At 43.4% G+C, this 27802-nt stretch overlaps 1 protein-coding gene across 2 annotated transcripts in view; it reads right to left on the bottom strand.

The window, feature by feature from the left end:
- The window catches only part of LOC128423750 (transducin-like enhancer protein 1), an 80274-nt gene extending 56870 nt beyond the window's left edge, over nt 1-23404 (bottom strand). For both annotated transcript variants that reach the window (XM_053409263.1, XM_053409264.1), the window contains exons 1-5: nt 23051-23404; nt 21994-22094; nt 19944-20007; nt 19522-19566; nt 1621-1683 (exon numbers count right to left, since the gene is read on the bottom strand). In XM_053409263.1, coding sequence (XP_053265238.1) covers nt 1621-1683; nt 19522-19566; nt 19944-20007; nt 21994-22094; nt 23051-23074 — 297 coding nt within the window. In that variant the 5' untranslated portion in view covers nt 23075-23404. The remainder of the gene's footprint in view (nt 1-1620; nt 1684-19521; nt 19567-19943; nt 20008-21993; nt 22095-23050) is intronic.
- Nucleotides 23405-27802: the final 4398 nt, after the last annotated feature.

The raw sequence follows: 27802 nt of genomic DNA, 5'->3' as shown, positions 1-27802 counted from the left end.
GGTTGGCAAGCAATCCTGGCTTGTCAGGGCGCAACAAGCCAGCATCCTGCATCCAGATGTCACAGAGAGGCACACTTCATTGCAGCTTCCTGGTTAGTTTCTTCCATTCATGCCAGAGAAGGAGTAAAGTGGGAGTAAGCAAGCAGCATAATGCTCATTCCCAAATACACCACAATAAGCTGGCAACCCAGGCTTATTGTGACATGCAAACTCAGCCAAGGAGAGGAAGAACCTTACGACCATCTTTGATGAACTCTTCCAGGATGCTACATCTTTAATCACATACACATTATAATGTGTGGTTTCAGAAATATTTGGTGACAATATGGTTGTAATCTACAAGCTGTATTCAGGAACAGCAACAGCAACTGCTTGCTCAACAACATAGCCTGCAGCACTAGACTAGTGTCCAGTGCCCCAGCATAACCATTACATTCCTACCCACCAATCAAGTACCGTATTTTTCGCTCTACAGGACACAGTTTTTCCCTCCTAAAAAGCAAGGGAAAATGTGTGTGCGTCCTATGGAGCGAATGCAGAGGGGGAGGCAGGCGGGAAAAGCCCCCAAGAGCCGCACACAAGCTCCGTGCGCTCTTGTGGGCTTTTCCCCAGGAGGGAGAAGGGACTAACTGGCCACATCAGTCCCTTCTCCCACCTCCTAGAAAAGGCAGCAGAAGCCGTGCGGCCCCTTTAAAGAGCGCGCAGCTTTCGCTGAAGCCTGGAGAGCGAGAGGCGTCGGTGCGCACCGACCCCTCTCGCTCTCCAGGCTTCAGGGATAGCTCTGTACAGCCGCTCCGGCAGGGAGAGGCTGCACGGGGCTATGGCTTTCTCTTTAGCCCCGCAGCCTCTCCCGGAAGGGAGAGGTAGCGCAGGGCTAAAGAGGAAGCCAAAACACCGAGCGGGATCCATCCATCCTTGGTTTGTGCCATAGCCGCGCGCAACCCCTTTGGAAGGGAGAGGTTGCGCAGCCTGTACGCTGCTCTTTGGGGCTGGGGGGGGATAAGATTTTTTTTCTTGATTTCCCCCCCTAAAAACTAGGTGCGCCCTATGGTCCGGTGCGCCCTATGGAGCGAAAAATACGGCATGTAAAGAGAATAGGATTGAACAATTCCAGCCTCTATGGTCTCCACTATGTCAGATGGCACAATCCTACGTGAAAAGTAAAAAGGGTTTTCCCATGACAATTCAACAAACTTTCCAGCAACATGGTCATACCTCTTTTGTGTCTTTGTGTAATTATGCATGAATATAGAATCAGAATTCTCTTTCTATAATAATAATAATTAGACTTTTCTAGGAACTGTATTTCACAAATGCCACTCAAATTGTATAGCGTGCTATCATTAAACGCCGACATTTTTATTTACACAGAAATTAGCAAATGGTTAGCTGCCTTAGAAAGAATAATTTTGTGACTGAGCTATTTCACCAGTTATATAGTTGGTGCGCCTCTTCTCTCATCTGCTATTCCAAATTAACAGGGGGCTTGCGTTCTTCAGCTACAACAGATGTTCCTCACTCTTGTGAATTTTGATAAAATTAACATCTTAAAAACTAGCTAATTTAAAAACAAAGATGCAACATAATTTCACTTTTTAACAGCTGAACAATTTTACTTACTTCTTGAGACAAAAATGGGATGACTTGTGCACAGATTGTATTCAATCTCTTGGCAATTTCTGTCTATAGAGAAAAGTAAATATTTAGATTAAAACATGCCATTATATATTAGTTCATTTACAAAAATCATATTAAGTACAAATATTAGGAACATTTAAAGTAGGACAGCATTAGGTGGAGTCTAGAGTGCATGTGATTAATCAGAGCAGGTTTCAGTCTGTTGAAGGACATCTGTTAATGCCTCCAGAACCTCATATCTACATATATTAGAGCACAAATCTGTTCTTCATAAGTAGCTCATTAGCAAGTAAAGCATTGGTTAAAATCCAGCATGAGCTAAATCCCTTTAGACTGACAAATCCATTGTTCTTCCATGTTATTGGCCACACAGAATAGGATATGAAAACATTTGCCACAATAGCATCTTCAAAATACTAGGGTGGTGGTTGAGGCAACCATCTGATCAAAGTCTAGATAACTTAAGGAAAGAACAATATTTTAGTAGCAAGTATCTTTTTCAACTAAGCATTATTTTCCAATAAACTCTTATCCATAGGAGGGGTTTCCTTATCTGAAGTCAAGCACCATAATGACCTAGAAGGTACTAGATTAGACTTTAGATTAACATGGAAAGAAGCCAGTCTAAGTGGAATGGTCAGTTCTATAACTCAGTTATCTAGAGTAGGCATGTCCAACAGATAGATTGTGATCTACCAGTAGATCACTGGACGTCTGCAGTGGATCACTGGTTGATCATTTGGCTCCCCCCAAAGAAGCTGAACAACTGTGGCTCTCCAAAAAAAAAGCTCAACATTTTACCTCCTCCCTGAAAAAACTCAACAACTTTGACCCGAACCCCACAAAAGGGGGTAGATTACTGCCAGTTTTTAACTCTGTGAGTAGATCACAGTCTCTTGGAAGATGGCCACCCCGATAAAGAGCATCTGCTTTGTACACAGAAAGTTCCAGGTACAATCCCCAGCATGTCCAGAGAGTGCTGAGAACGTCCCTTGCCCCTATATCCTGGAAAACCACAGCCAGACAGTGCTGATTTCTGAACTAGATGGAGCAAAAGTATGATTTAGTACAAAGGCAGCTTCCTATGAGCCTATGAAATTATGGCTGAAGTGTATGAGAATTGTTTTTGGCTTAGTTTGAGGCTAGGTTGTACTCAAATTCTCAATTCAGGGAAATTGCTAGTTCAGTTTCAGCACCTCAACTCTGGTTAAGATAAAGCAGAGGGGTGCAGAATACAGATGATTCCTTGAGAATGGGGAAGAGTGAATGACAACAATGCAGAGGGTATCTTTGGAGAAACAGAAACCTAGCTCACCTGGAATTCAAAGATACTCAATATTCACCTGGATTAAAAATTATCTAGGTTGGATAACTGCACATTTCTCCTGGGCCTTCACACTTCTAAGTCTGAATCACTTCTAAATATTTAACATAGATGCCACCCATATGTATCAGAGCTTACCACAATTTAAACTTAAAAGATGGAAAACATTGAGTGAACACACCAAGGAACAGTAATATTTACCCCACAACATTTGTACGTGCGCAAAGGTACCAAAAGGGCTAATAAAGAATATTACTGTTTATTCCAATTTAAGCATAGAACTCTGATGCACATTCTTATGTTACCATGCTAAACTTTATTGGAGGGAAGAGATTTTACACACACACAAATGCCTCTCTGTGACCCCCCTTGGAAAATTTCTGCACTTCATTTTATTTATTTTGAAAAATTAGACCCTTCCTTATTTAATATACCATTCAAGGCTGCTAACAATCCTGTCTTCACAATTATGACTTTCGAGTAATGAGGGATGGCCCAGATAATGCGGTTGTGTTCTGCCAGCTTTTAATCCCTCCTAGAAGATGCTGCTAAGAGATGCGGGTGGCGCCGTGGTCTAAACCACTGAGCCTCTAGGGCTTGCTGATCAGAAGGTTGGCAGCTCAAATCCCTGTGACGGGGTGAGCTCCTGTTGCTCAGTCCCAGCACCTGCCAGCCTAGCAGTTCGAAAGCATGCCAAAAAGTGCAAGTAGATAAATAGGTACAGCACCGGCAGGAAGGTAAACAGTGTTTTCGTGCGCTGCTCTGGTGGTGGTGTTAAGGTCACATGGGGAGGCGAAAGTTGGCTTGAGCAGATGGCCAGCAGCACACCGGGGGGAGGGTGTGCCCCAAATTTAGGTTAGAAGAATTGGAGGCTATGGACTGGCCATCTTGCTTTATAGCATATGATGTGAGGCCTACCATATCAAACTTCAACTTTCCTCATTTGCTTGAGGCTATTCTGAGGAACCAGTGGCATTGATGTTCCTCAGTTTACTGAAGGCCTCCATGAGGCGACAAATAAGCTGGGTATGACCACCTTCACTTCCACAAAGCCACCAGAAGAAGGAGATTATGTGCTCAGACGTGCTCCTGCCACCAACTGGAAGCCACAGTCCTACCTAGATTCAAGTAGGAGTGTAATCTTGTATTGTGTTCCTGTTTAGTGGAAACAACTGAATACTCTTCTCATTTCTATGCTACTGTCTTCATCTGCAGTGTTCAATTAGCATACAGTCATACCTCATGTTGCGTTAGGTTCATGTTGCATTTTTTCGGTTTGCGAACGCGGCAAACCCAGAAGTGTATACTTCAGGGTTTTGCTGCGTGTGCAGAAGCACTCTGTCGCACCCCGCACGTGCGCAGGAGCGGCACTCTAGTTACAGACTTTTCGGGGTGTGAACAGCACCCCCGAACGGATCAAGTCCGTACCTAGAGGTACCACTGTACTTAAAAGGAAACTTTTAAGCATCCTGTCCTCTGCCTACCATCTGAAGGGTGCTAGTTCAGTTAACTTCACCAGAAAGCCAAACTACTCCAGACTTTAATTCGACACACAACCCACAAGCTCGCATAAATTTAAAAAAAAAACACTGAAAAAACCATATTCCACAAATACTCTGAAGTCAGAATTCAACTTTTTAAAAAGAACAATAAAAAGGATGGAGCAAACCAAAACCAGTCAGCCAATCAAAATATAAGCCATATTTCAGATATGGGCCATAAAATATATATGGTATTAAATCTCTTGAAGGCCTGTCACAGACTCTAAAGTTCATGTAGTATTCATGACTTCTGAGCTGTCACCAGTTTGACACAGCTTATCGTTTGATTTCTGATCTGCACATATAGAGGACAGTTAAAACAATGAGGGATTAAAGAAGGAAGGCCTTGCAGATACATCAACACTAATTGCCCACGTTCTCTTTGGCTCCCTAGCAAAGCAGATTGCAGAGGTCGGTGCCGCACATGAAAGCCCTCACTCGCATTTGTATGGCAGCAGCTTTCTGTGGAGCAACTCAAGTGCCCTTAATTGTTTATGTTCTTAATGCAAGGCCTCTTGAATGCATTCATTTTTAATAGCAGGCTTGAGTGTGGGGCCTATCAAAGAGTACACAGAAACTGCAGTCATTAGACCTTGCTATCAGCAATGATGGCCTTTTGATTTATTTGCAAATGACAGGTTTGCCAGGCCCCCAGACTCAAGTGCTGCCCTCCTTTTTGAAGCATCAGGAAAATCAACATGAAGGAATTCAGCTGCATTGTGCAATGTGCAGTTAAGACTGCAGTCGTTTTGTCACTTCTGAGTCTGTGTCTGCAAGTTCGTCTTATTAAATGAAAAGTGTTTTGACCTAAAATGTAGCTAACTGCGAGTACCAGTACTTGTCTTATGTCAAATGTTAGTTCTTGAGTGCCTCTCCCCCCCACCTACCCACACAACTTGGAACAGATTTTAAATAAGCTCAAAAATGGCCATTATTAAATTTGCACCCAATTTTTCCTACACGCTCTGCAGCAGGAAACAAATACATTTAACCAGATTACTAATGTGTGATAAAATGTGTGATACCCTTTTTAAGCAAACCCTTCCCTAAATTTCTAAGTTTCTATAGGTCACTGGTTTTTCGTTTAAACTATGTGTAAAGTTAACGTGTTTCCAAGTTCAAACTGGAAACTTTGGTTAATAATCTATAGTATGTCTGCTCAATGTAAGATCCCAGAGAAACTTGTAACACTTTCTCAGAGTATTTGCAGCACTTGGGAATTATATTTATGCCCTCTGAGATGCAAACCTTTGCCTGGGCCTTTTGTGTGTGTTGCCGTCTTAAGTGTGAAACTACCATGAATGCAAGAAAACACTTGTCCAACAGTGCTAGAGAGGGAGGTGTCACTTGGCACCTGGTGCTATTTATATTTTATTTTATTTTACCCTCAAAGCCCAGTGCTGGCACTGGACCACCCTTGCTCCTCGCCTGACAAGTGGAGCAGTTAAGAGCTCAGAAGAGAGGGAGGGTGCATGCGCTCTCTTGGCTGGCTTCCTACAACTGCTGTTGGATAGCATACACACAAATCCATTCTTTTGCTTAACAATGAAGCTTGCCATCAGCAGAATGAGGTAGCGGAGTCCTGAGGTGGCACTGCACAAACAGGCCAAGGAGCCTTCTTTTTAATGCACCCCAGTCTAAAATGTTTTTTTCCCACACCACAAAAATAGCCCATGTGAAAGAGAATGACCTTCTAAACCTAGGTGAGGAACCCCTTTCAGCACACAGCAGTGGTAAGTGGGACCAAATGCAAAAGTTGGCAGAGAATTGGATATGACATTTAGTTCTGTACAGCCCGTTACACTCCAGTCATGCAAAAAATGCAAGAGGTTTCTATGAACATACCTCCAGACTCCTACCAGGCAAAGGAAGAAGCATTATCACAGTTCAAGGATATACTCCAGCCAGGTCATGGCCTGCGGGAGAGTCCCAAGGACCCAGCATAAAAGTTTGGAGGGCCATGTTTGAACACCAGACCAACCCTCTGCCAGCTGTGCTAGCAAGGAGCTCAAAACACATTCAACACTGGTACTTCATTCTGCTACATGCACAGACCAAGCATGATCTTGCGTGTGAAGAAGATTGGCAAAATTTGATTCCCGTTTGACAACAGATTCTTAAATCTTGAAAAATGAATCACAGATGTTCTTCGTAACCAATGATCCCTGTAGTACATTAGCAGCAACAAACAACAAATCCAAGACAAACAGCTGAGAAGTCTCTCTCTCCATTCTGGGGGGTTTCAACGCCAAAATCAGGATGTTTTCCTATCGCAAACAGCTTCTCATCAACATACGTGCCAATCTCCATAATTTTATCATTGTAAACTCTCAACGAAGGAGGACTTTCTTTGCCTAGACAGCCAAGCCCTAAAGTGATAAAAAGAAGTCCAAAGGAAACAGGCTGCACTTCCTGAAACGTGGGAGACATTCTGCCTGGACAGGAAATGGAGGGATGCAGAGAGAACTGGATTTTCTCACTGTCATAAAATGCAACTCAATTATGGTGATTAAGCAGCTCACCATTAAAAGCTCTTTTAAGCAGCGAAATATGTTTTTAGAAGACAAGAGGGGGTAGGGACACAATAAAACTTATTCTCTCAGCCGGAACAGGCAAGTGGGTGACAGAATCTAGTCCCATTCACCCAACCTCACTCATGAATTTATGTTTTCCTCTCTTCTCAAGGTGATAAAAGCTATCTTGAAGTTCTAACTTAAATGAGTGGTGTGCAGATTTCAAGTTTGTGGGATCTAGCTTGTTTTTAACTAGATTCAGCAAGCAGGTGGGTTGTGGAATCAATTTTTTTGTCATTATTAAACAATTAGGAGCAAAAAATTGAAGATTTCCTGGAAACAGCTCAGAGATCTATCAGTACAGTTGTACCTCAGCTCCCGAACGCCTTGAGAGGCGAACGTTCCGACTCCCGAACGATCTAAAACCGGAAGCGAGTGTTCCAGTTTTCAAACGTTTTTGGGGAAGCCAAATGTCCAGCGCGGTTTCTGCTATTTCTGGCATGCCTGGGCAATCGGAAACCAGTTGAAAGCTGCGCCTTGGTTTCCGAACGTTTTGGAAGTCAAACAAACTTCCGGAATGGATTCTGTTCCACTTCCCAGGTATGACTGTAGATCCTGATCTACCTTCCACCCACCTTAAAATCATCAAACTCTCATCCCCAGCTAGTGAAGAAGCAAAATGTGTATATTATGGAGCACACATGCATAGGTCTTATAAAAGTATGAAATTTCTAAAACATCTTAATAAAATCTTTGTTGCATAATTACAATTCAACATCTGACAGCCACTTCTCATGAGGCTAAAAAATATTTCCTTCATGCATTTTCTCCTCCTTGAACGCAACACTTTGCTTGTAATTGCTCAACTACCTTGGAGAGAACTTCAGATCAGCATGGCTGTTACCTATTTATAAACAACAGTGTGCATGGCACATTTTGCAAATATTTCCCCACACATCCTTTTGGGTTGTTTTTCACACCTACTGGCAAGGGTGTGCAAAAGTCACAGAATCATAGAATTGTAGACTTAGAAAGCAGAGGCATCAACATCACACACACACACACGGGTGACATAATTCCCCCCCCCAAAAAAAAAATATGCGGCACAAGTCGGCACCTCTGTATGCTGAAATCATTTGAAAACAAACCTAAACTTGGGAAGCAATTTCTGAGAGGTCAATCTAGCTGTGGGATCTGTTGCGCAATCTTTTAGCTGCAAAACCCAAACTGGAGTTTCCCTTGGATTAGAAGCAGTGCTGGCCCATGGTGATTACATATCAAATTGCTCATTTGGGACCAATTTACATTTACACGCGAAAGTAGGGAGGGGAGGAACTGAAGCAGGCAGCATTGAGGGGGTGGCACACAACTAAGCAATGTACTGAAAGTATGTGGGAGTAAGTTTTGCATATCATCTGAGGGGAAACAACCACTGAAGAAACGTGCAAGTCACACTTCCTGTTACCTCTGCGTCTTTCAAGTTCAAAGCTGCCTCAAAACTTCATAACCTTTTCCTTCCACATTCTGGCACATCAGCAAAAGCACCAAATGTTGAGAGAGAGAGAGAATTTAATAACATCTAGTCTAATTGCCAAGCCAACATCTCTGCTGGCTTGGTCATGTACACAGAATGGAAGATGGCAGAATCTCCAAGGACATGCCTTACAGGGAGATGGCTTCAAGTACTAGGCCCACTGGCAGACCAACTCTGTATTACAAAGATGTCTGCAAACATGATGTGAAGGTTGGCAACATCAGCACTGCCATGTGGGAATCCCTGGCAGACGAGCGCAGTGCCTGGAGACAGTCAGGTCATGGAGTCACAGCAGTGGCCAGAGGAGGAATGCAGAGAGAAGAATGGCCATGGTAGACCAGCACAACCGGACACCATCTTCCCCAGCTGCAACAAAACATGTCTCTCCCATACTGTCTACAACAGGTGCTGCAACCTTCCAACAACTTGACTTCAAAGTCCCCAAAGGCACGCTCCTCCATTGTCTCCCAAGAAAGACAAATGCAAACCAACAACCAAGTCTAATTATTATCATTATTTTACTTCTGCTCCACAGCTATTGTGCCTTACTTAATTTTATAAGATTAATCAGCTGCAGCCATTTATTAGGTCTTACTCAGGGGGATATCAACTAGTTTCTCCTGCTCCAATGAACATTTTATCTGACTCACCACAACATGCGGTAAGACTTCTGACCATCCTTGAGCAAACAAAAACAAAATACCCCAGAATCTAGCGGTTGCCACAAGGCTAAACCTCATCTGCTTATCGAGGAAGCAGTCTTTTAACTCCTATAAGAATCTTTATAATCTCCAAACAAATCCAGTTGCTAAATAGTGCATCTGCTGAAAACAGGAGCTCTGTGTATATCTTACTCATGTGAAGACATAACAAGGGTACAGACTGGAGCAGTCCTATGTTTAAATCACACCTCTGACACCAGGTGGTTTGGTTTTTTTAAATAAAAAAACACACCAAACAATCAACCAAGTATAGTATGCGGTGGCCTATATAGAGAGCCCAATGTGGTAGCTCCCATTGGCATTCAAAGGCTCTGCGCGACCGTATCACTTGGTTGCAACCATGTAATGCACAGTTGTTAAAGATCTCCTGACATAAGGGCAGGGCTAAAAGTGCCACCTCATTCTGGGCTGTACTTGATTGTGTCTTGCATGGAAGTAATGTATAGCTGGAATTACATCTTAGAAAACACTTAGAAGAAAAACTATAAGAAAAAAAGGCAATAGAACATATTCAGAAACATTTTAGCGACACCTAATAATGACAATTAGAACCCCAATGTTCACCAACATAAGAGTTAATTCTTTACTAGAAGTACATATAAAAGCAATCATTTTAAAAATACAGTATGACCCTCTAGGGTATTGGAAAAAGAAATCATCATTAAAAAGGACACTATTATCACCTAATTGAAATGATACATTCAGGCTTGCCACAGAACCAGCAACCAACTGGACTTAATGCTCTGCTTGTGCTATAGAAGACTCGGCAAAATAGACATGAAAACTCCATCTGAATGAACAAAATGTTCTTCTTGCCATTTACACTGTGTAACAGTAATCCACCAGGGAATAAAGGTCAAGGCTGCACTTTTGGTCATTACTGAATCATTTGAGATGATCTGTGGTGAGGAAAATCGAAGGCTGCGAGTATGCAGCAAATGGCTTGACCTCAGACCAATTTTAGTCTCCATCTGTCTAACAGACATGAGGATAAAAGCTCTTTATAGGGTGTTCTTAGATTTTTTTTCTCTTTTAAAAAAAGCATTGCAAGCCAGGATTCAGCCTGATAGAACATTAATAAGGAAACGGGAGCCTTTTGTGCAATTGGAACACACTTCGATTGCTGTTCTTTATTATCTGAAATACTCCCATTTTTCAAAGTCTCTTTTCTGAACTGTTGAGACACAATGATTTCGAGCAAAAGATACCAAGTGAGGAGTGTTTCCAGTTGCTGGGTTGGGAGAGGAATAAATAGCCAATTCCTGTATATGCAAGTTCCCACTAAGACTGGCTCTAGAAGGCAAGGGAGAGGCTTTAAGGCAAGACAGGAAGCAGTAGCAACCTCCCAGTGCAAAGGGGCATGCCTTACTCTCAAGACTGTGCTCACTTGAGCCAAGCCAGTTTGTTTTATAGGTTTCCTATGTTCAGAAGTATCTTCAAGTCAAACAAAAGCAGTCAACATGTGCACAGCCAAAGAGTTATAGTCACAATGAAATGCTGAATATGCTAGTAATATCTACAGCCCATTTACTTTTCAGGACCTGTAGGCAAAGTTGTTTCGTAGTTAGAAATTAAGTATTCAGACATTTGAACTTGCTAGTTCCCTAAATATCCTGCCATATGCAACCATTACTTAATTCCCCCTCCCTCCAATACACATGCATTATTAGCCTCCTTTAAGGGAAAAAATCCTGCTAAAATATGCTAGTCTCTTATTTTGGCAGTGACAGCAACACATTAAGAGGCAATGTGCCATTTCAAGAAGTTTAAGCCCCCACAGTATATCAATGTCAAACAACAGCATGTCAAACTAAGATTCAAGTCAGGTAAGTGCCACTGCCAAATGTTCTTGTTCCCAGACGTGCTTTAAGATTATTTTTATTGCTTAAAATTTAATTTGTTCCAACTCACGTCGCCATGACAACATTGGCTAGCCCTGCAAATCATTTGGGTAATTGGATATCTTATCTCTCTATTGCTCTCAAATCGAATGATTCTGCTAGAATTGTAACAGCCAATCAAGTTTACAGGCCTCCTGAGTAATAGACTTAGAAAAGTAGCCACATTCATCTCCTATTTACAGCCATATTAACCATTACACACACAAAAGCCATAGAAGGTGGCCTTCAACTACATTTCAAGTTATCAGTGCTGTCACCATTAATATTATCATCAACAGAAAGGGGTGGGAAAACTTACTCCAAACAGATTAAACTCAACTGATAAACAGGAATACATATCCATTTCAAATGAGCTTTGATCAGGTGCTGTCTAGATACATTTGCAACAGCAACACATCACTTCAAACTTCCCCAGCCTCCTTACATCCAATGTAATGACTGCATTCACATAACAGGATGGCAAAATAGCATTATCAGCCCCCACCCAGCATAGAAATTCAGATCACCACGTTTTGATTAGCATGTGCCTTTATGTTTGTCTGGATAGCATTAATGTGAGTGGATGCCAAACTCAAAAAGGGATACCCATTGTATTATGCTCCTCTTGTCCTTGTTCATTATTCTGATCCAGTTAAAACCAGAGCAATTTGATTCAGTGGATTTAATTTTCCTAAATGGCTTGTGGGTGGTACTGTTAATTGTTCACCTTTTCATTTATTTTCAAGCCATGAGCGTTCTACTCTTTGCGAGGGCTAAATTACACCAGATTAGTTTCCAAAAATAAGTTTCACTTCCATACAGGAAACTATGGGTAATGTCACACGTGGCAAATGCAGACATGCACATGCCTCTTTTGTCACCTCAACAGGCCAGCCGGGGATCCCCAACATTTGTGAGTTTTTTTCTCTCCCTCTATACACATTTCTGAAGTTGTCACATGATTTACACAATACCTGTGCAGGCATATGAAGCAAGTCTAAGTTCACTTATCTTCACACATGGTACCCCTTCTCCCTTTCTCCCAAGTAAGCTTCTAAGTGTAATTTACTATATATTCATGACTGGTACTGATGTACAATAGTACTATCCCCCCATTTCATTCATTAATATACTACTTTTCAGATAAGATTGCAAAGCAGGTTACAAAGAAAAACAAAATTAAATACAGCACATAAAAAACAACATCCATAAAGTTGGTTTCCACTCACTCAATACCCACATGAATTCCATATCTATTACTGCCATCAACCTACACCAGCCCCCACAAAACACTCTCAACAGTTACTGATCCCAAGAATTCCCTAGGTACATATACAAAAGACCACAGCACAACATTAGCAGCCTGGATGCTTGGAGACTGAAACCAAATTTAATCTGGGACTCCACCAACATCAATGAAAGTCTAACTTGGTCACCCATTCACACTGGGGTTAGTGTTGAAGGCAGAGGAACTAAATTCTCACCCTAGTTGTCAAATAACAATTTGCAGCTCCTACAGAGAAGTGATAATCGGTCAGCCCCTTTTTAAAGGGTCACATGCTCTTACCCTAGCACAGCATCACACACCCCACACTCTGCCAAAACACAGTAATAAAGGGGATAGGTCCTTTGCCCTCAAGCACCCCAAAACCTTGGCTCAGCAATGTTTGTAACATTTGTTAAAGGTGTTGGTGGGCCATTAAACTGTGCTCTGCCCTTCGGCCTATCCACTATGCTACAATATTATATAAAGAATTTAATTGAAGGTTTCATTCCTTTCTGACCCTGTTCACACCCCCAGTCATCTTTGATTCATCTGACGGAAGAGAATTTGATGCCCATTAAAACCTTATGACATAATGTTAGTCGGGTGGCACAAGAAATAATAGTTTATTGGCTATAGTTCGAAAATACATTCTTCCATTGATAAGATAGTTTACTTAAAATGGTAATCTAAGTGCCAGTACATAGTGACTTCAGTTGACACTCTACTGAATGTGTGAAGTGCTTGCACTTAACAATTCTGAAACTGGGGTAATATAAAGTATTATGAAGGCACTGTCTTATGTCAGATCTGCAAAGATCACTTCTTATTGAAAGAACAAACATCTATGAAGTTACCCTAAGTCTGCTACCATATGCATATAGCTGCTCACATGAAAACGGTGCTAAAATCAGTGAGGTTTACATTTAAGTAAACATGTATTTGTCTGGGCTGCAAGTTACAGGTGCATGGTGGCTAAGAGAAGCAATGTCAATGCATGGATAACTCTGGGAGCCTATTCACAGAACCACTGTGGGTTATTATTTTCTTTTTTTATAAAAAAAAGAAGTGTGTGGAATTTTGCTCTTGTCAATGCGAAACTGAACTTGTCACCACAAACAGATTGGTGACAGTGCTCACTGAAGCTCATTCACACAACCAGCTTATTTCAGGCAATTTCAAAGAAAGCCAAATAAGCTAAAGAAGTCCTTGTAATAGCTGGGAGGGGTATATGTCTTACCCCCACATCTCCTAGGCTTAACTGAATGCCATCTTGACCAGGCAGCAAACAAAGACCCCTTGTGCTTTGCTCTCTTTCTACTAAACTGAAAGCTACCTTTGTGTTTCCACTCACTAATCCATAGAAGCCTTTCACATGGCACAAAACAGAGGTTGCAGCATTTTGTTCCCTAAATCAATTTTCTTCTCAGCCATCCACTAGATGTTCCAGCACAGAGAAAGAACAGTCCTTCCCTTCTAATTCAAAAATCCATACTGCCATTGCCCTTGCAAACTGCTAAACAAGCAGTATTGGCAATTCACTTGTGTTCAGTAATATATTTACTGCAAATCCCAATGGCTTGCCTCCTAATGCAGTTTTCTATTGTGTCTGTTCTTGTCAATACACTGACTGGTCACCTTATTCCATAAGCTGCTTTGACCGACTGTTTACCCAAGATATCAAAAGGCTGAAAACGGAACAAAAAACAATCCAGTGTGGCTTGATTTTCTGTCCAATCATTTTTGAAAGCCTTACGACATAAGAGCTGCCACTTAGCCAGAGGTTTGTGTCACTGCTCCAGAAGCATGGCCCATGGCAGATCAGCCATGTCCTACTTTTCATCATTTCCAATCAGTCTTAATTGTTTAGATTGCCCCAATTAACCACAGCCATACTGCAGGTAAGAACTCTTTACACACTGCCAGCCAAACCTAATGCTGAGGTTACAAAAGGCACACCCAACTGTCACACATTTCAAGAGGTGGCTGCCCCCAAAGCAAACTCAAACATTTGGAAGGGGAATGCGGTGCTGTCCTCTACTGCGGCTGCCCCCCCACTCAGAATTTATGCAGTGGGTTGCTTAATAGAAGAGATTCACTTTTCAAGATCTTCTGGTGTGTGAAAAGTCCTGTTAAGGACTGAGCAGCTGAAGAGTGGTGGTGCTGGGAATTTTAGCTTGCAGAGAAATAACAGTTGAGGGGCAAGATTTTAACCCTTGCTCTTTTCTCAATATTCCTCTGCATCACCTTTCCCCACCATTGGAGTTCCCAGATGTGCATCCCCCCCCCCCCCCGAAACATTGGCTCTGTGGCCAAATGCCTGTCTAAATCCCTGAGCCAAACTAGACTGGGATGCGCTCTTCAGCACACCAGTGTTAAAAAAGTATGTTCAGCTTAATTCCGCAAAGATAGAGAATCAATGCATTCAGCAGAAATTCAGACAACATTTTATGATAGCAATTAAAATGCAGCAGCCAAAGGAAGGAGAAATTATCTTTAAATAAGTTCTAATTATAGCCTGAGCCTGGATCCTCATGATTGATCCTCTTCCCTACAGACCAAATTCCCTGCATGTAGAAAACTAGATATATTTACTGATATCTAGTTTACTAGGAAGGTGAGCCTTCCTCTCTTATCTCAGCGAGAACTAGGTGAACACTACTACGCCTCTTAAGAAAGGCGTAGAGAACCAAGGAAGTCTCTTGAATGAAAGGTAGATCTAGCGAACTGAAAACTGTGCAGCCACACTGGGTGCAGATTTTCTGGGGTGCTGCAACTAAGATATCCAATGGAAGGCAAGAAGTGGGGGGCAGATTTTGGCATTGCAGAAAGTGCCACTGAAGTTTGAGAAATCAAGGTCCGCCACTGCTTAAATTGTCACTCTGTTTAACCCACTATTGTCAACATCCACTACTGATGATTTAATGAGCAATCAGGAAGAGATTTTTTGCAGGAAGAGTTTTGCATACAGAGAGTTTTATGAGTGCTTCCTTAAACAAAGGAGAAGAATAGTGCTGTTAGCAGTATGCACGGTTTTTGAAGTTGCAATTATTTGGAAGTGAGAAGGCAACAAGCCAGACAGAAAAGGGGGAGAAAACATAGAAGGGCAGAGTGACAAGCTTGCCTGAAGGCAGGTCAGAAAGATCATAGCAATCTACCCAAAGCAGACAAAGGCCCACCTGTCAGTTTTAGGATGGCTGGAACTCAAACACTGTAGTAGTTTATATAGTCTGTCAGTGGCTTCAGCAGTGATCAATCTTTCTTTGGCCGACTGCCACTGAACAAAGGCTAATCTTACACCTAAACAATTTGGGTTTTAACACACGAGAAGGTTTACCTTCTGGTTTACTCTGAAGGCCAACAGACATGATTGGCGAGAATGACACACAGAGAATGCTTCCTGTGTGGCTGATAATATTCAAGAAAACTCTGCAACTTGGCACCAGCTTTACCACAGTAACCACTGCTAACCCTGACTGCTATAATGAGCAACTCTTTTAAAAATGAATTATTGGCATGAAACTCATACATTTTACAGCTTGCTTCCTAGAAGGATCTACATCAGGTTTCGATAGAGTACAAGCTTAGTATTTCCAAATGCAAGCTAGGGGAAAACCTAGTTGCTGCATATGAAAAAGTGTGCAGTTAACCACAAAACACTCAAAGTCAGCCAGGTGGTTAGTCCTAATATCCCACATAGCCAAAGCATGCCATCTTCCAGGGAAACACCCTTTTTGCTATCTTTGTACCAGCTAAAGATTCCGATTCATGGAAGGAAAGCTCAGGATCCAAGCCAATGCGGGGATAGAAGATGTTTCATGGTATTAAGCTGGTTGTATAGGCGCTGCTCTGGTTCGCCAGAAGTGGCTTAATCATGCTGGCCACATGACCCGGAAGCTGTACGCCAGCTCCCTCGGCCAATAAAGTGAGATGAGCGCCGCAACCCTAGAGTTGTTTGCGACTGGACCTAATGGTCAGGGGTCCCTTTACCTTTATAGGCTAAAGTGCAGTGTCAGTTTAGCTTTACTAGGCAAAAGATGCCTGAATGAAGTATCTTTTTAAGACCTCTTAAAAATAGATTGAGACTGCATTCCTATACACACTCACTGAGAAACAAGTCTCACTGAAATCAAGAGGAGGGGGGCATTTCTGAGTAACAGGTAGAGGATTGACTTATCTAACCTATCTAAAGCAGTTTACTACATGCTTGTAAGAACAGGAGCTAGCTACATACCATGTGTATACAGAAACCCCAGCATTGCCCCTTGAAATGGGCAGCATGTAAGGACCATGAAAGAATCACATAGTGAGGATGCAATAGTGGCTGCCCATATCAGCTCCCCATGACTTCTAAGAGGGGACATGGCAGAAGCTGGGTAACAGTTTTATTCTCAAGACTGAGTTTATAAAATCCATCAATTATACAGGTGGGGTCCTTTCTGCTACTGTCTGCAGCTTCTGGTCCTGCAGAAATCTCTGCTAAAGAGGAGGGGAGAGAATTTACACATATTCCTCCTTCCTGCTGCTGCTCCTCGTAAAGCGTGTTCTAGGTGGCTGAGGAACGCTCTGGTACAGCACAGAAGGGGTTTAGGGGGAATCACAGAATATTGCTTCCCCTCTTCTGCAATTTACAGAGGCATACATTGGAACAAAACTATTCCTCAAGCAGAATGACAACATTGAAATCTATCCTGGGAGAACACTGACAACACTGAAAAGCAACTACAAATGTATGCAATAAATAACTTTTCTCCTTGAACTGACAGTCTGGATAGCGGCAGTGTTTTACTATATTCAGGCTTTGTTAACACAGGAAGGCATGGAGGAAAATATATCTGGACCATTTAAAAACACACTAGATGCAGGCCCCATTAACATTAGAGCTTAGTGAAAAACTTTCCCCATCATTGCATTTTTCAGTATATACGTATAAAAAAAGATGTTGTCAGAAGTGACAACTTTTGTGTCCCCTGATGATGCCTTGCTAAGCATTTGGTTATAAGCCATAAAGCAGGAATAATTTCAGCCTGTCAGGAGTCTAGCTAATGCCCAGTTTCCCCCTAGAGAGAATTCCTGTCAAACGTAATGAGAGCTCTGAAGGCCTTCTCTACAACATAATGAGCACTTAGGCCATGCTGGTGATCAGCCAGCAAAGAGCATCAATTTGAGCCTTCCTATACCCTAGGGGCTACACATCACCAGTTTTAATAAGAATTATGATTACTCTCCACCAAATGCCCAAGAACATACTGTCCATGTTTCAAGATCAGGGAGTTTCCTCCCCACTTCTCAAATTTTTAAGATGATGATTTGGACAGACTTGAGAAGTCGAACTTCTCATTTTTCAGAAGCGATTGCTTAGCTGGGGCATGGATTGGTTTCAGTCTGTGAAACTGAAACATGGGTTTCTTTATTGGTTTATCTACCACTGTATACAATGTAAGGAGTATGCAAACTTCTACAAAAGGCTTAAAAGATTTTCTTGCCAATTTGCAAGCGATTTGTTGGCAATTTATACTGTAGCCTAAAATATAGTCTCTGCCACAAGTAATACCATCCTGCCTATAAGATGCATGCTAAAAGAAAAGAAAACAAAGCTATTATAGTAAATACACACATTAAGGGGAAAGCAGAGGCCTCAGCTCCAGGGCTCTTTAATTTAGGGGGTTTAATCTTTAAAAAGTGAAGTCAGTTTTCAATCCATTGCTCCAAATTACACATTTTCTTCTGCTCTACCAGAAGATAATTTAATGTCAGTCACAATGTTAAAGTACTACCAATTAAGCTCACAAAGCCCATGATTTGTAACAAGCTGGCTGCATTTAGACCTCTGTTAAATAAAAGGTGTCAGCAAATAGCAGCTTAGACATTTTTGTTTTTGCAAGACAAACTTTAGTATCTGTATCAACACAAGACGAGTAGTTTCAAAAGAAATACAGGCAACAAAATAAAGAGTGAGACTCCAGGAAAGGCGTGTTGTTGCTTTTTCCTAAAATTCAGCAACACATCCAAATACTGAAAGCTGCCAGAGTATTTATGTGAATGAATACTTTGAATGCAAACATGTATTACCAAATGCACTTTCTACAGCTAAAATGCATCTACCTTTGACACAGTGATAACTTCGCATTACCAAATACGATGTTCTTACATCCAATGGATTTTACAGACAAAAAAAATCAAAGAGTTCAGAGCTACAAAAGCAGAATTCAGCACTGAAACACACTTGCTTAATGGAAGCCTTTGAATATACTGAAGATGTGAAGCCTGAACTAATCAATTTCTTTGCTGTGCCCTAGCCGGTCAGCCATGCTCTTTAATTTAATGAAACAAGAGTTTTAGATGAAATAGCACATATACATCAAGAAAGAATCGTATTGTTGCACTTTGAAATGTGTCCAACTGTGCAACTTCATCTAATGATAATTTTTTTAAGAGGCCATCGATTTCTAAAAGACTTATTGTACCAGCATCTTGATGAAAAAGTGGATGTCAGCATATCTACAGAATACTTACACCCTGCCATTAATGCTTTCTTTGGCAGACAATAACTACTCAATTGAAGGTCCTTTGGGCTGAGCAATCATTTAGCTTTTCTTCTCTTATGAGGTTCTTAGTGCCTTGTTCCACTTCAATACTCTTTTTATTCACCATTATAGTGGCCATAAGTGTGAATTTTATGGGAACTTGCAAACTCAGTCATAACCAAGAGCTTTCCAAGTCACTAATCTTTTCATGCTTTTAAATTGCTAGGATTTGAGCAACCATCAACATATGCACTTGGACATAAGAGACTGGTTAGGCAGACCCAAGATTATAACGTGGAGTTTTCTCCTAGAAATTGGGTTTCCTTGAAAGCACTTAACTTGAAATATTTTTGAAGACTCTTTTAGAACAGAGTAGCAATCATAACTCATTCGTATTTATGCCAACCCTCATGTGGCCAACTGGTAGTTTATAGAAAAGCTATGCATTATACTTACACCATTCCCCTTCTCCCATCTTTGGGTTCATCTACATACACTATGGCTTTTTTAAAACTACAAACATTTTGCACCACAGCACTCTAGCAGTTTTGCAATTATGTATCATATCAATTTCTTACCTGTTTGTGCATTTCAATATTTAACCCATATGACATTTCATAGTACTATAAAAAAGGGAGGAAAAAAATGTGTTAGAATCATGCAAAAGGCAACAAAGCTGATGGCTCAGGCTTGTTCAATCTACTACTCCAAAAGGCAATAGATAAAATTGTAAGCGAGCAGGCTTTGACTTAAACATTAACTTCCAAACAGGAAGGGCTGCTCAATCGTGGGACCGTCTATCTCTGTAGATCATGGGCTCTCCTTGGCTGGGGCTGTTTAAAGAGAGGAAACTGCCTGGAATAGTTCCATCCTGCACTGCAGATCCTTCACTGAGCATGGGGCTAGGGCTAGGCTGGGTGACCTCCTAAGGGGTATTCCAATGCTATCATTTCTGTGTTTTATCAAAACAAATAAGGAGACAAGATTGTATTGTATTTACCATCACGTAGTGCCTTTGCATTTCTGTCTTTTCACTTGCCAGCTTCTCACATTCCAACTTAAGGCTAGGAAGAGAATAATATATATTTGAAATAAAAACAAACAAACCACGACACAGGTATTTTTAAGTATGTCAATTCAAGTATTTGCCATTGCTTGCATTCTGAAAAGAAAGTTGTTTGGAGAGCTGTCATAATATATCACAGTGTAAATACAGAGAAACTGTAGCATACTGCTTTAATATGGAAGATCAAGCTCAAATATGCAGAGTACATAATATCAACTCAGAACAAATTAAACACACATTTACTCAGATGATGTATAGAAGCCATGGTTCCAATAGGGATCTAGGATTGTTAGAGGCTGCAGTGATGTACAATTCCTGATTTCTTGCCAGTGTTAATATTCAGAAAGATAGTACATCTATCCCAAAGATAAAGCACTAGAGTTCAGAATAATTATAGCAGTTTACATCTTTACATGTTCTTTCTAAGCAATCACTTTAAAACAGAAAAACTACCTGAAATTATATACTATTTATACTACACTACTTCAATATTAGTACATTTCCACCTAGTATTGCACTATAAAGTTACCTGTTTAAAAAACGAAGCAAGAAATGAATCAGTATGACTTTGCATAACCAAATAGCACCTAGATGATAGCTAGATCATCTTATTTAACATCAGTTAAAACCCATGCATGGTTTTCTCCTATAAGGTGGACCATAGTGTGATTTAAGTGATGCCATTAAGAGATTACAGCATCACATGTATGCTTAACTACACCAGTAGTTGATGCCTTTCAGCTGAAAGTAAAGCCACAATAGGATTCTGTTCACATTTACTGTGGAGAGGTTGGGCTACCCAGATGCAATCTTATTTGTAAGCAAGCCCCAGTGAACACCACTGAATTTCCTCTGAAGTAAGCATACACAGGATCAGACTGTCATGCATAAAACTCTAACATGCAATGAACCCCAATGGAAATTTACTTCTCCCATGTTTGGGATTACAATGAAAGTGTGTTAATTCAAAATGTAAGTCTATAGGCCATCAAGATAAATCCTTTAGAAACTCAAACTGTTTTGCTGCTTCTTTCTCTCTCTCAGGTTAATTGCAGTGGCGTGCTAGAATACCTGATCAGCTCATACTATCTTAAAACTTTGCTGTCTCAGAATACTACTTATCTGAATTGGCTTGATCTTTTGAGTTAGAAGAGTTAAAACTGTGTACACATGAACCTCAAGCTAAATAGCATGATCTCAGTATGTGTGTTTGTTTTGTTACAAACTAAGATAGTACGCTAACAAACCAAGTCTAGGACATGTTTGCTTGGAAAAGCCCTACTGATTTCATTAGGACTTGCATACAGTAGACTTACCTCACTTTTATACCATATCACTTTCAATACCATATCTGCTGTTTTGGCTTTGCGTATTTACTAAGAAGTGAGTCTCACTGCACTTAGTGGGAGTTACTTCTAAGTGAACTAATAATGAAATTATTAGCGGCTTGGGTAAGTGTTCAAACACCATTTTGTCAAGGCAGGGAAAATTGAACCCTTTACTAGCAGCGCTGACATGTTCCTAGTATCCAAATGCCTCTGTTTCCCAAACAACAGAAGTTTAAATCGATGTTTCAACCATTTAGTAGTGGAATGCAGGAATATGACGACAAGAATACACTGGCTGACCAAATGTCAACACAGTCTCTTTCAAAACTTTCCAGAGCAAATATTGACAGTTCCTGTGTAGTTCTGAAAGCACATTCTGGGGGAGGGTGGGTTATGTTCACCTGAACTGAAGAGCCTATGCAAAAAATAAAATTTAAAAAAATGGGGGGGGGGGTTTCTGACCATTGTTTTTAAGTGAGTGACAGCCTTAAACTGACTCCACACGCCACCACCTGGGCACAACTACAAAGTACATTTTGAACAAGCAAAACACACCCCACTGAACAAGCATGCTGTGGAGCAGCTTGAAATCCCCAAATCAGACGTGGCCTACAGAGCAGAGGAAGGCAGGAATGAAGGGACCAGGCCGCACCCACCTGTGATACTGAGCTTGAAGGAACTGGAACTCCTCTTTGATTCGGTCTAGAGATTCTGGGATGGTGAACTTAAAAGGCTGTCCTGCAGCCTGGTGTGGCGTCTGGAGGAAGAGCAAGAAAACAAAGAGTTAGGAGGAATCTGTGTAGATAAGAGGCAAAGTCATCTCTACAACTAAAGTCCAACTATAGAGCACAACCCAAGGAGACAGTGGCCAGGGGCACATGACACTTAAAAAACGGGGCGGGGGGGGGGGCTTCAAGCAGCACTGGGGAAACTGGGCCTTGGCAGATGTTGTTGGACTCCAGGGATGAGGCAAGCAGGCATCCAGCAACCTCTGGAGGGCCACAGGTTAGTTACCTGGCACAGGAACGTCCTTTTGGAGATTCACAAATATTTCTCCATGGTCACCTGCCTGGTGCTTCTTCCCTACCTTTTAAACACCTGCTGGTCAAGGGTGCCAATTTGAATAATATATTGGGGGTCCAGGTAAGGCCCTCCCCAATCGATTACATGACACACCATTTGAATGGCAATCTCCAACAACTTGGGGGCTCAAATGTTTTACTGGGGGACTGAAGACCCATCTGCTCCTCCTTTTCAAAACAGTTTTGCAAAATGCTCTGGGAGATCCTCAGAGGCAAGATGCTGTCTCCGGGAACCATCATCTCAGGAGACACTTCGGGGGGGAGTCTAGGTTTCACCGGCAAGGCTTTTCTTTGGAGGTGTGGGGGAGGGAGAGAAGCGCCGGCTGCCCGTCTCTCTTTATCTAGCCCCGCAGTTGGGCTGGAAAGCGGAGATCGACCAGAGCAGCAGCCCCCCCCCACTCCCCGCCATTGTCGGCTGGTAGACAAACAAGTCCCAGAATAAACAAAGGAGTCGGCGCTGCTGGGCGGGCCGAGGGAGCGAGCGAGGCAGGCGCGGGCCCGCCAAGTTCCTCCGGCGGGACGGGCAGAGTTCGCAGGCGGGGAAGCGACCTTGCACGCACTTTGCCCGGACAGGGGGCGACCCCCGGGGGGGGGGGGAGACACGCAATCGGGGAGAGGGGGGGCCACTTACGGGATGCCGGCTCTGCGGAAACATGACTCGGGCTGCTGCTGCCGCCGCTGCTTTGCTCCTTCGCAGCTGAATGGGCGAAGTTTAAATCCCGAGGGGAAAAGCGCCCCCAAGGCAGCCGGAGGGAGAGGAGCGGGACCGGGAGCCCCTACTCGGCCTCGCGGCTCAACTGCACCATCCTCCCGCCGCCGCCGCCTCGCTCCAGCCGCTTCCTTTGTTGTGAGCTTTTGGGGGGGGGGGGGAGAAATGTCACCGGGGAAGGGGAGCCCTGGCCGGGCAAGGGGATCGCTTCTCGTCGCGGTCGCCGGTGCTACTCCTTCGACGGGGCGCCCTCCTCGCCCCCCAGCCAAGAAATCTCCTCTTTCCCGGCTTCAAACTTGCGCGGTGCACTTGTAAGAGCCCAAACTCCCCGGCGGCAGCTCCTGCGATCTCTCCGCAACTCGGAAATCCAAGGGAGTCAAGTCCGACGGAGCAGTCCCGCTACAAAAGGCCACGCGGCTGCCGGGAGGGAGGCTGGAGGCCGGGCGCGCACGGGACGCGGGGACGGAAAGGGGGGTTGCGGCGCTGGATGGGGCGCGCCAAGCAAAGCGGCTCCAGGGAGCGGGGGATCCAGCCGCGCCCGGAGAGGGGCCAAGGGAAAAGCGCCCCCCGCCCGCCCCCACCAGCCCCGCTTCAGCCTCGCTTCCTCTCCCCGCAGCCAGGCGCCGCGAACGGGACCAAAAGGAAGAAGGGACGGGCTGCCTCCGTAGGCCCGCCGCGCATCGGACGGCGCCGAGCGGCCTCCGCGCTAGTGCCCCGCCAGGAAAGGACGGAGCGGCGGCGGCGGCGGCAGCATCCCCGCTCGGCCTCTTCTTCTCTCCCGTCGGCCGCCCGCCTGGCTCAATCCCGGGCCAAAGTTCTCCCCGGGATCCCTCGAAGAAGAAACATCCAGGCGGAGCAGGCGATCGCCCTCGTCGTCCCGCCGCAAATAATCACCAGGCTTTCTCCTCTTCCATGGAGACCAGATCGGCGCGTAAGGAGGAAACTCCGCGGGACGCGCAGCCCAGCTCGGCGGCGGGATCGCAATAAACGGGACACAAAGTATCCGCCCGCGCTGGTTACATTAACACGCGGTTTCACACTCCTCGAGCTAACCAGCCCCTTGGCCCCGCCCCCAGAGAGGGGGAGGAGGGGCGGGCGCCCAATCGCCGGCTCGGGAACCAACGTGGGGCCGTGACGACAGGCCAATGGGAAGCCGGCGCTGGCAGGCCTCGCCTCCCCCCTTCGCACTCTCCTCCCCCCCCCCGCGCCTTTGCTAGGAAGGCTTCCTCGCCGAGCTGCAGGACCCTCCGAGCGAGCCAATGGGAGGCGGCGGAGCAGGCAGACAGGGAGGGAAAATGGGAAGGTCGGGGAGAAGGAGAGTGGAGAGGCTGAGCTGTCAATCAAAGTAACGTGGGCTTTGGAGAGAGACGGGGGGGGGGAGGATAGGCTAGGCGCGCTCTCTCTCTCCCTCTCTCTTTTATTATTATTATTCCTTTACCTTGCCCCGCTCTCTCCAGAAATCTGTGAAAATAACACAGAGAGATAAATAATGCATCCCTAGTACAGGACAGGCAGGAGCTGGAGTCAGATAGATGCTGCCCTGTTTAAGCTAATGGAGGAACGAGGACCGTGATGTTGCCTTGGAGGGCGGCGTGTTCACAGCGATCTGTATCAAAGTTTCCTCCTCTCCAGGGCTTCAGAAAAATGTAGCCTCCTCTCACAACGGTTTTATCTTTAATTTGTCAGAAGGCTCTCCGCGTGTGTTTGCTGAAGTACCTACGTAGCCAGAAAGAGTAACGAGTCACTTTTTGAGCTCTTAAGTGTATTTAGCCAATATCAAGACTTAACAGTTGGTCAAACATTTATTTTATTTACTTATTTTACCTGATCGACGGCCTTTGAATGGAGGCCTATCTGTTTAGGTGATAATAAAAAAATAAAAGCACTCGACACAAGGCCACACCATTCTTTGCAAGCTCCCTATAGAGCCCAGCGTTGCCCTACTTTTGAGAACACCAAAGGCATGTTTGACCTCTGGTGTCCCCGCTATCTCTGCAGGCATATTGGAAGTTTTGTTCGTGGGATAAAGAGGAATTTAGGCAGCGGCTAACCCACCAGTAATGAGTTTAAAGAGACTGTTGTTGATAGGATAGGCTCGAAATCCCTGTTTGGGTAAAAAAAAAACCGCAGTGTAAGCAAAAGAGCTGTGGATTTAAGTTGCTAAATGCAACATAGTGGCATTCTGTCCACAGTGTTCCATAGAAGGGAGGCGCAAGAATCTGGGTACCCCGTCTTCTCCCCTTGCCCAGCTTTTTTAAAAAGCCCAATCACTTTCAGCAAGACAGTTCCGTGTGTACATTTAAAAATACAACCTGAGAGTCCAGTCCTACCACTGTTAATTTGGCCACAGTAAGAACTCCTTTCTTATGACTAAACCTAGCAATAAATTACACTCAACTTCAGATAGACATATAAGGTGCCCTTTGTGGAAGGAGAATGCTATGCCCAGGCTTATTTATATACCGCTTTTGGGGCAAAAGGCGCCCAAAGCAGTGAAAAACACATTAATATAAAAGAAATCTACAATAAATCAATCAAAACCATACAAAATACCCATAAATCACACTGGATATGTGTTAGGAACTCCAGCAAACCCTGCAGCAAGAAACAGAAAAAGCATCAATTAAGGCACCCCTATCTCTCTCTCTCTCTCTCACATACACACACACACACACACACACAGAAACACAAACACACACCCCTAGGGTGCACACACTCCTCCTCCCTCTCTCACACAGAGAACAGGTTCCACTAACATGTTCTCACCCTAAAGCAGAAACCACTTCTCTGTCGCACTGCAGCCAGCCAGCTAGCCAACAAAACACTCATTAACTCCACATTACAAAAACCAGAGCCTGGGGGGGGGGAATAAACACAGATCTACAAGCCTAGCATGCAACACCCAGCCCTCTCCTTTCTCCCATGAGGGTGCAGGGGACAGGATCCACAAGAACAAGCTCACATACTTGAATGTGAAACATTTCTTAGCATCTCCATCAACAAAAAATTAACTTTTCATACAACTTCACACTTTTACATATTGACCTATTTTTTTTAAAAAAAATCAACAAATCTAAACTCAAAAAAGGGCACACCACCCTTTGAATGTTGCAATGTCCAGTCCTGAAAAGAGTCACAGCAACCCCCGTGGCCTTGCCAAGGAGCTGGTCTTTGCTGCAGGTGTTTCTCAGCTAAGCAAGAAAGGTTACTGGGTGGTGGGCTGTTCTCAGTAACAAATCTCTTCACCATACAGCCAGCAAGTGTCAGTTTCCTAGCCTGAGAGGCACCATGTCAGCTGGGTGTTTTATAGCTCAATAGGCCCAGTCCCAAAAAGTCCCAAAGTCCAGAAGTCACAGGTGATATGTTGCCTCAAACACCTAATAATAAATGTATCAGTTTGTAGATCAAATTCTTCATAAGCGTAAGTGGCTCAATTCACAGTGTGCTCCTGGGTCAGGATTTCTTCATATACCAATTTTGCAAGGCAATGCTATGCATGTTTACTCAGGAGTAAAATACATGGCATTCCGAATAATTGTGCACTGAACTGCACTCTCAGAAGTTGATGAGAGTGCCTCACTCTTCATACTTAGCAAAAATGACACCGTTTCTGATCTGGAGGCTTATAATCTAATTATGCCCACTTGCTGATTTTTGTGTCTGCTGCAATGTCCAACACTTATGTTTCTAAGCCTCTGCTAAAGCAGTATTTGCTCTTGCATTCAGCTCACTTCCACAATTAATAATTCTGAGATCTTATCTAAACAGGGAAAATGTGGTATGATTAAAGTCTACACTGACTTAATGATGCCCATGTTATATTGGGCACTGCGGAGCGGTTCCTTTCAGGCACTGCCATGAGGATGCAATGCAAGAGAAGCCTTTCTTATTATTTTTAACTAGCTAAGTTCTCAACAGAGGGTACGAAAAGAGAGCCCTATTAACGAAACAAAAAGAAATGTGGAGAGAATCTTTCCGTGTGTGGCATCATTGCTAGTGAAGACCCACTCACCTGTAGGCTGGATCCTGCAAATAACTGAACACTTTAAGACCAACTTCAAAGTTCCTAACCAGGCTGTTAGCATGAATACCTGTATACCTTCAGTATACCTGAAGGAGCGTCTCCACCCCCATCATTCTACCCGGACACTGAGGTCCAGCGCCGAGGGCCTTCTGGCGGTTCCCTCATTGCGAGAAGTGAGGTTACAGGAAACCAGACAGAGGGCCTTCTCGGTAGTGGCACCCACCCTGTGGAATGTCCTCCCATCAGATGTGAAGGAAATAAGCAGCTATCCTATTTTTAAAAGACATCTGAAGGCAGCCCTGTTTGGGGAAGTTTTTAATATTTAATGCTTTATTGTTTTTTAACACTCGATTGGGAGCCACCCATAGTGGCTGGGGAAACTCAGCCACATGGGTGGGGTATAAATAAATTATTATTATTATTATTATTAAAAAAAGACAAGGTACACAGATATCACAGAATCACAGAATTGTGAGATTGTAGGGACCATGAGGGTCATCTAGTCCAGCCCCCCGCAGTGCAGGAATCTTTTGCTTGAACCCATAACCTTGAGATTAGGAATCTCACGCTTTCCCAGAAGTCACTGTGGAAAGGTGTGTGGCATTCAGATGCCTGGGAATGAAAGAGGGAAGTCGTATATATTATGGCAA

Source organism: Podarcis raffonei, chromosome 11 (genome assembly GCF_027172205.1).
Source record: "Podarcis raffonei isolate rPodRaf1 chromosome 11, rPodRaf1.pri, whole genome shotgun sequence".
NCBI lineage: Eukaryota > Metazoa > Chordata > Lepidosauria > Squamata > Lacertidae > Podarcis > Podarcis raffonei.
Note: the sequence above shows the minus strand (reverse complement) of the source record. Positions and strands in the feature narration are given on the sequence as shown.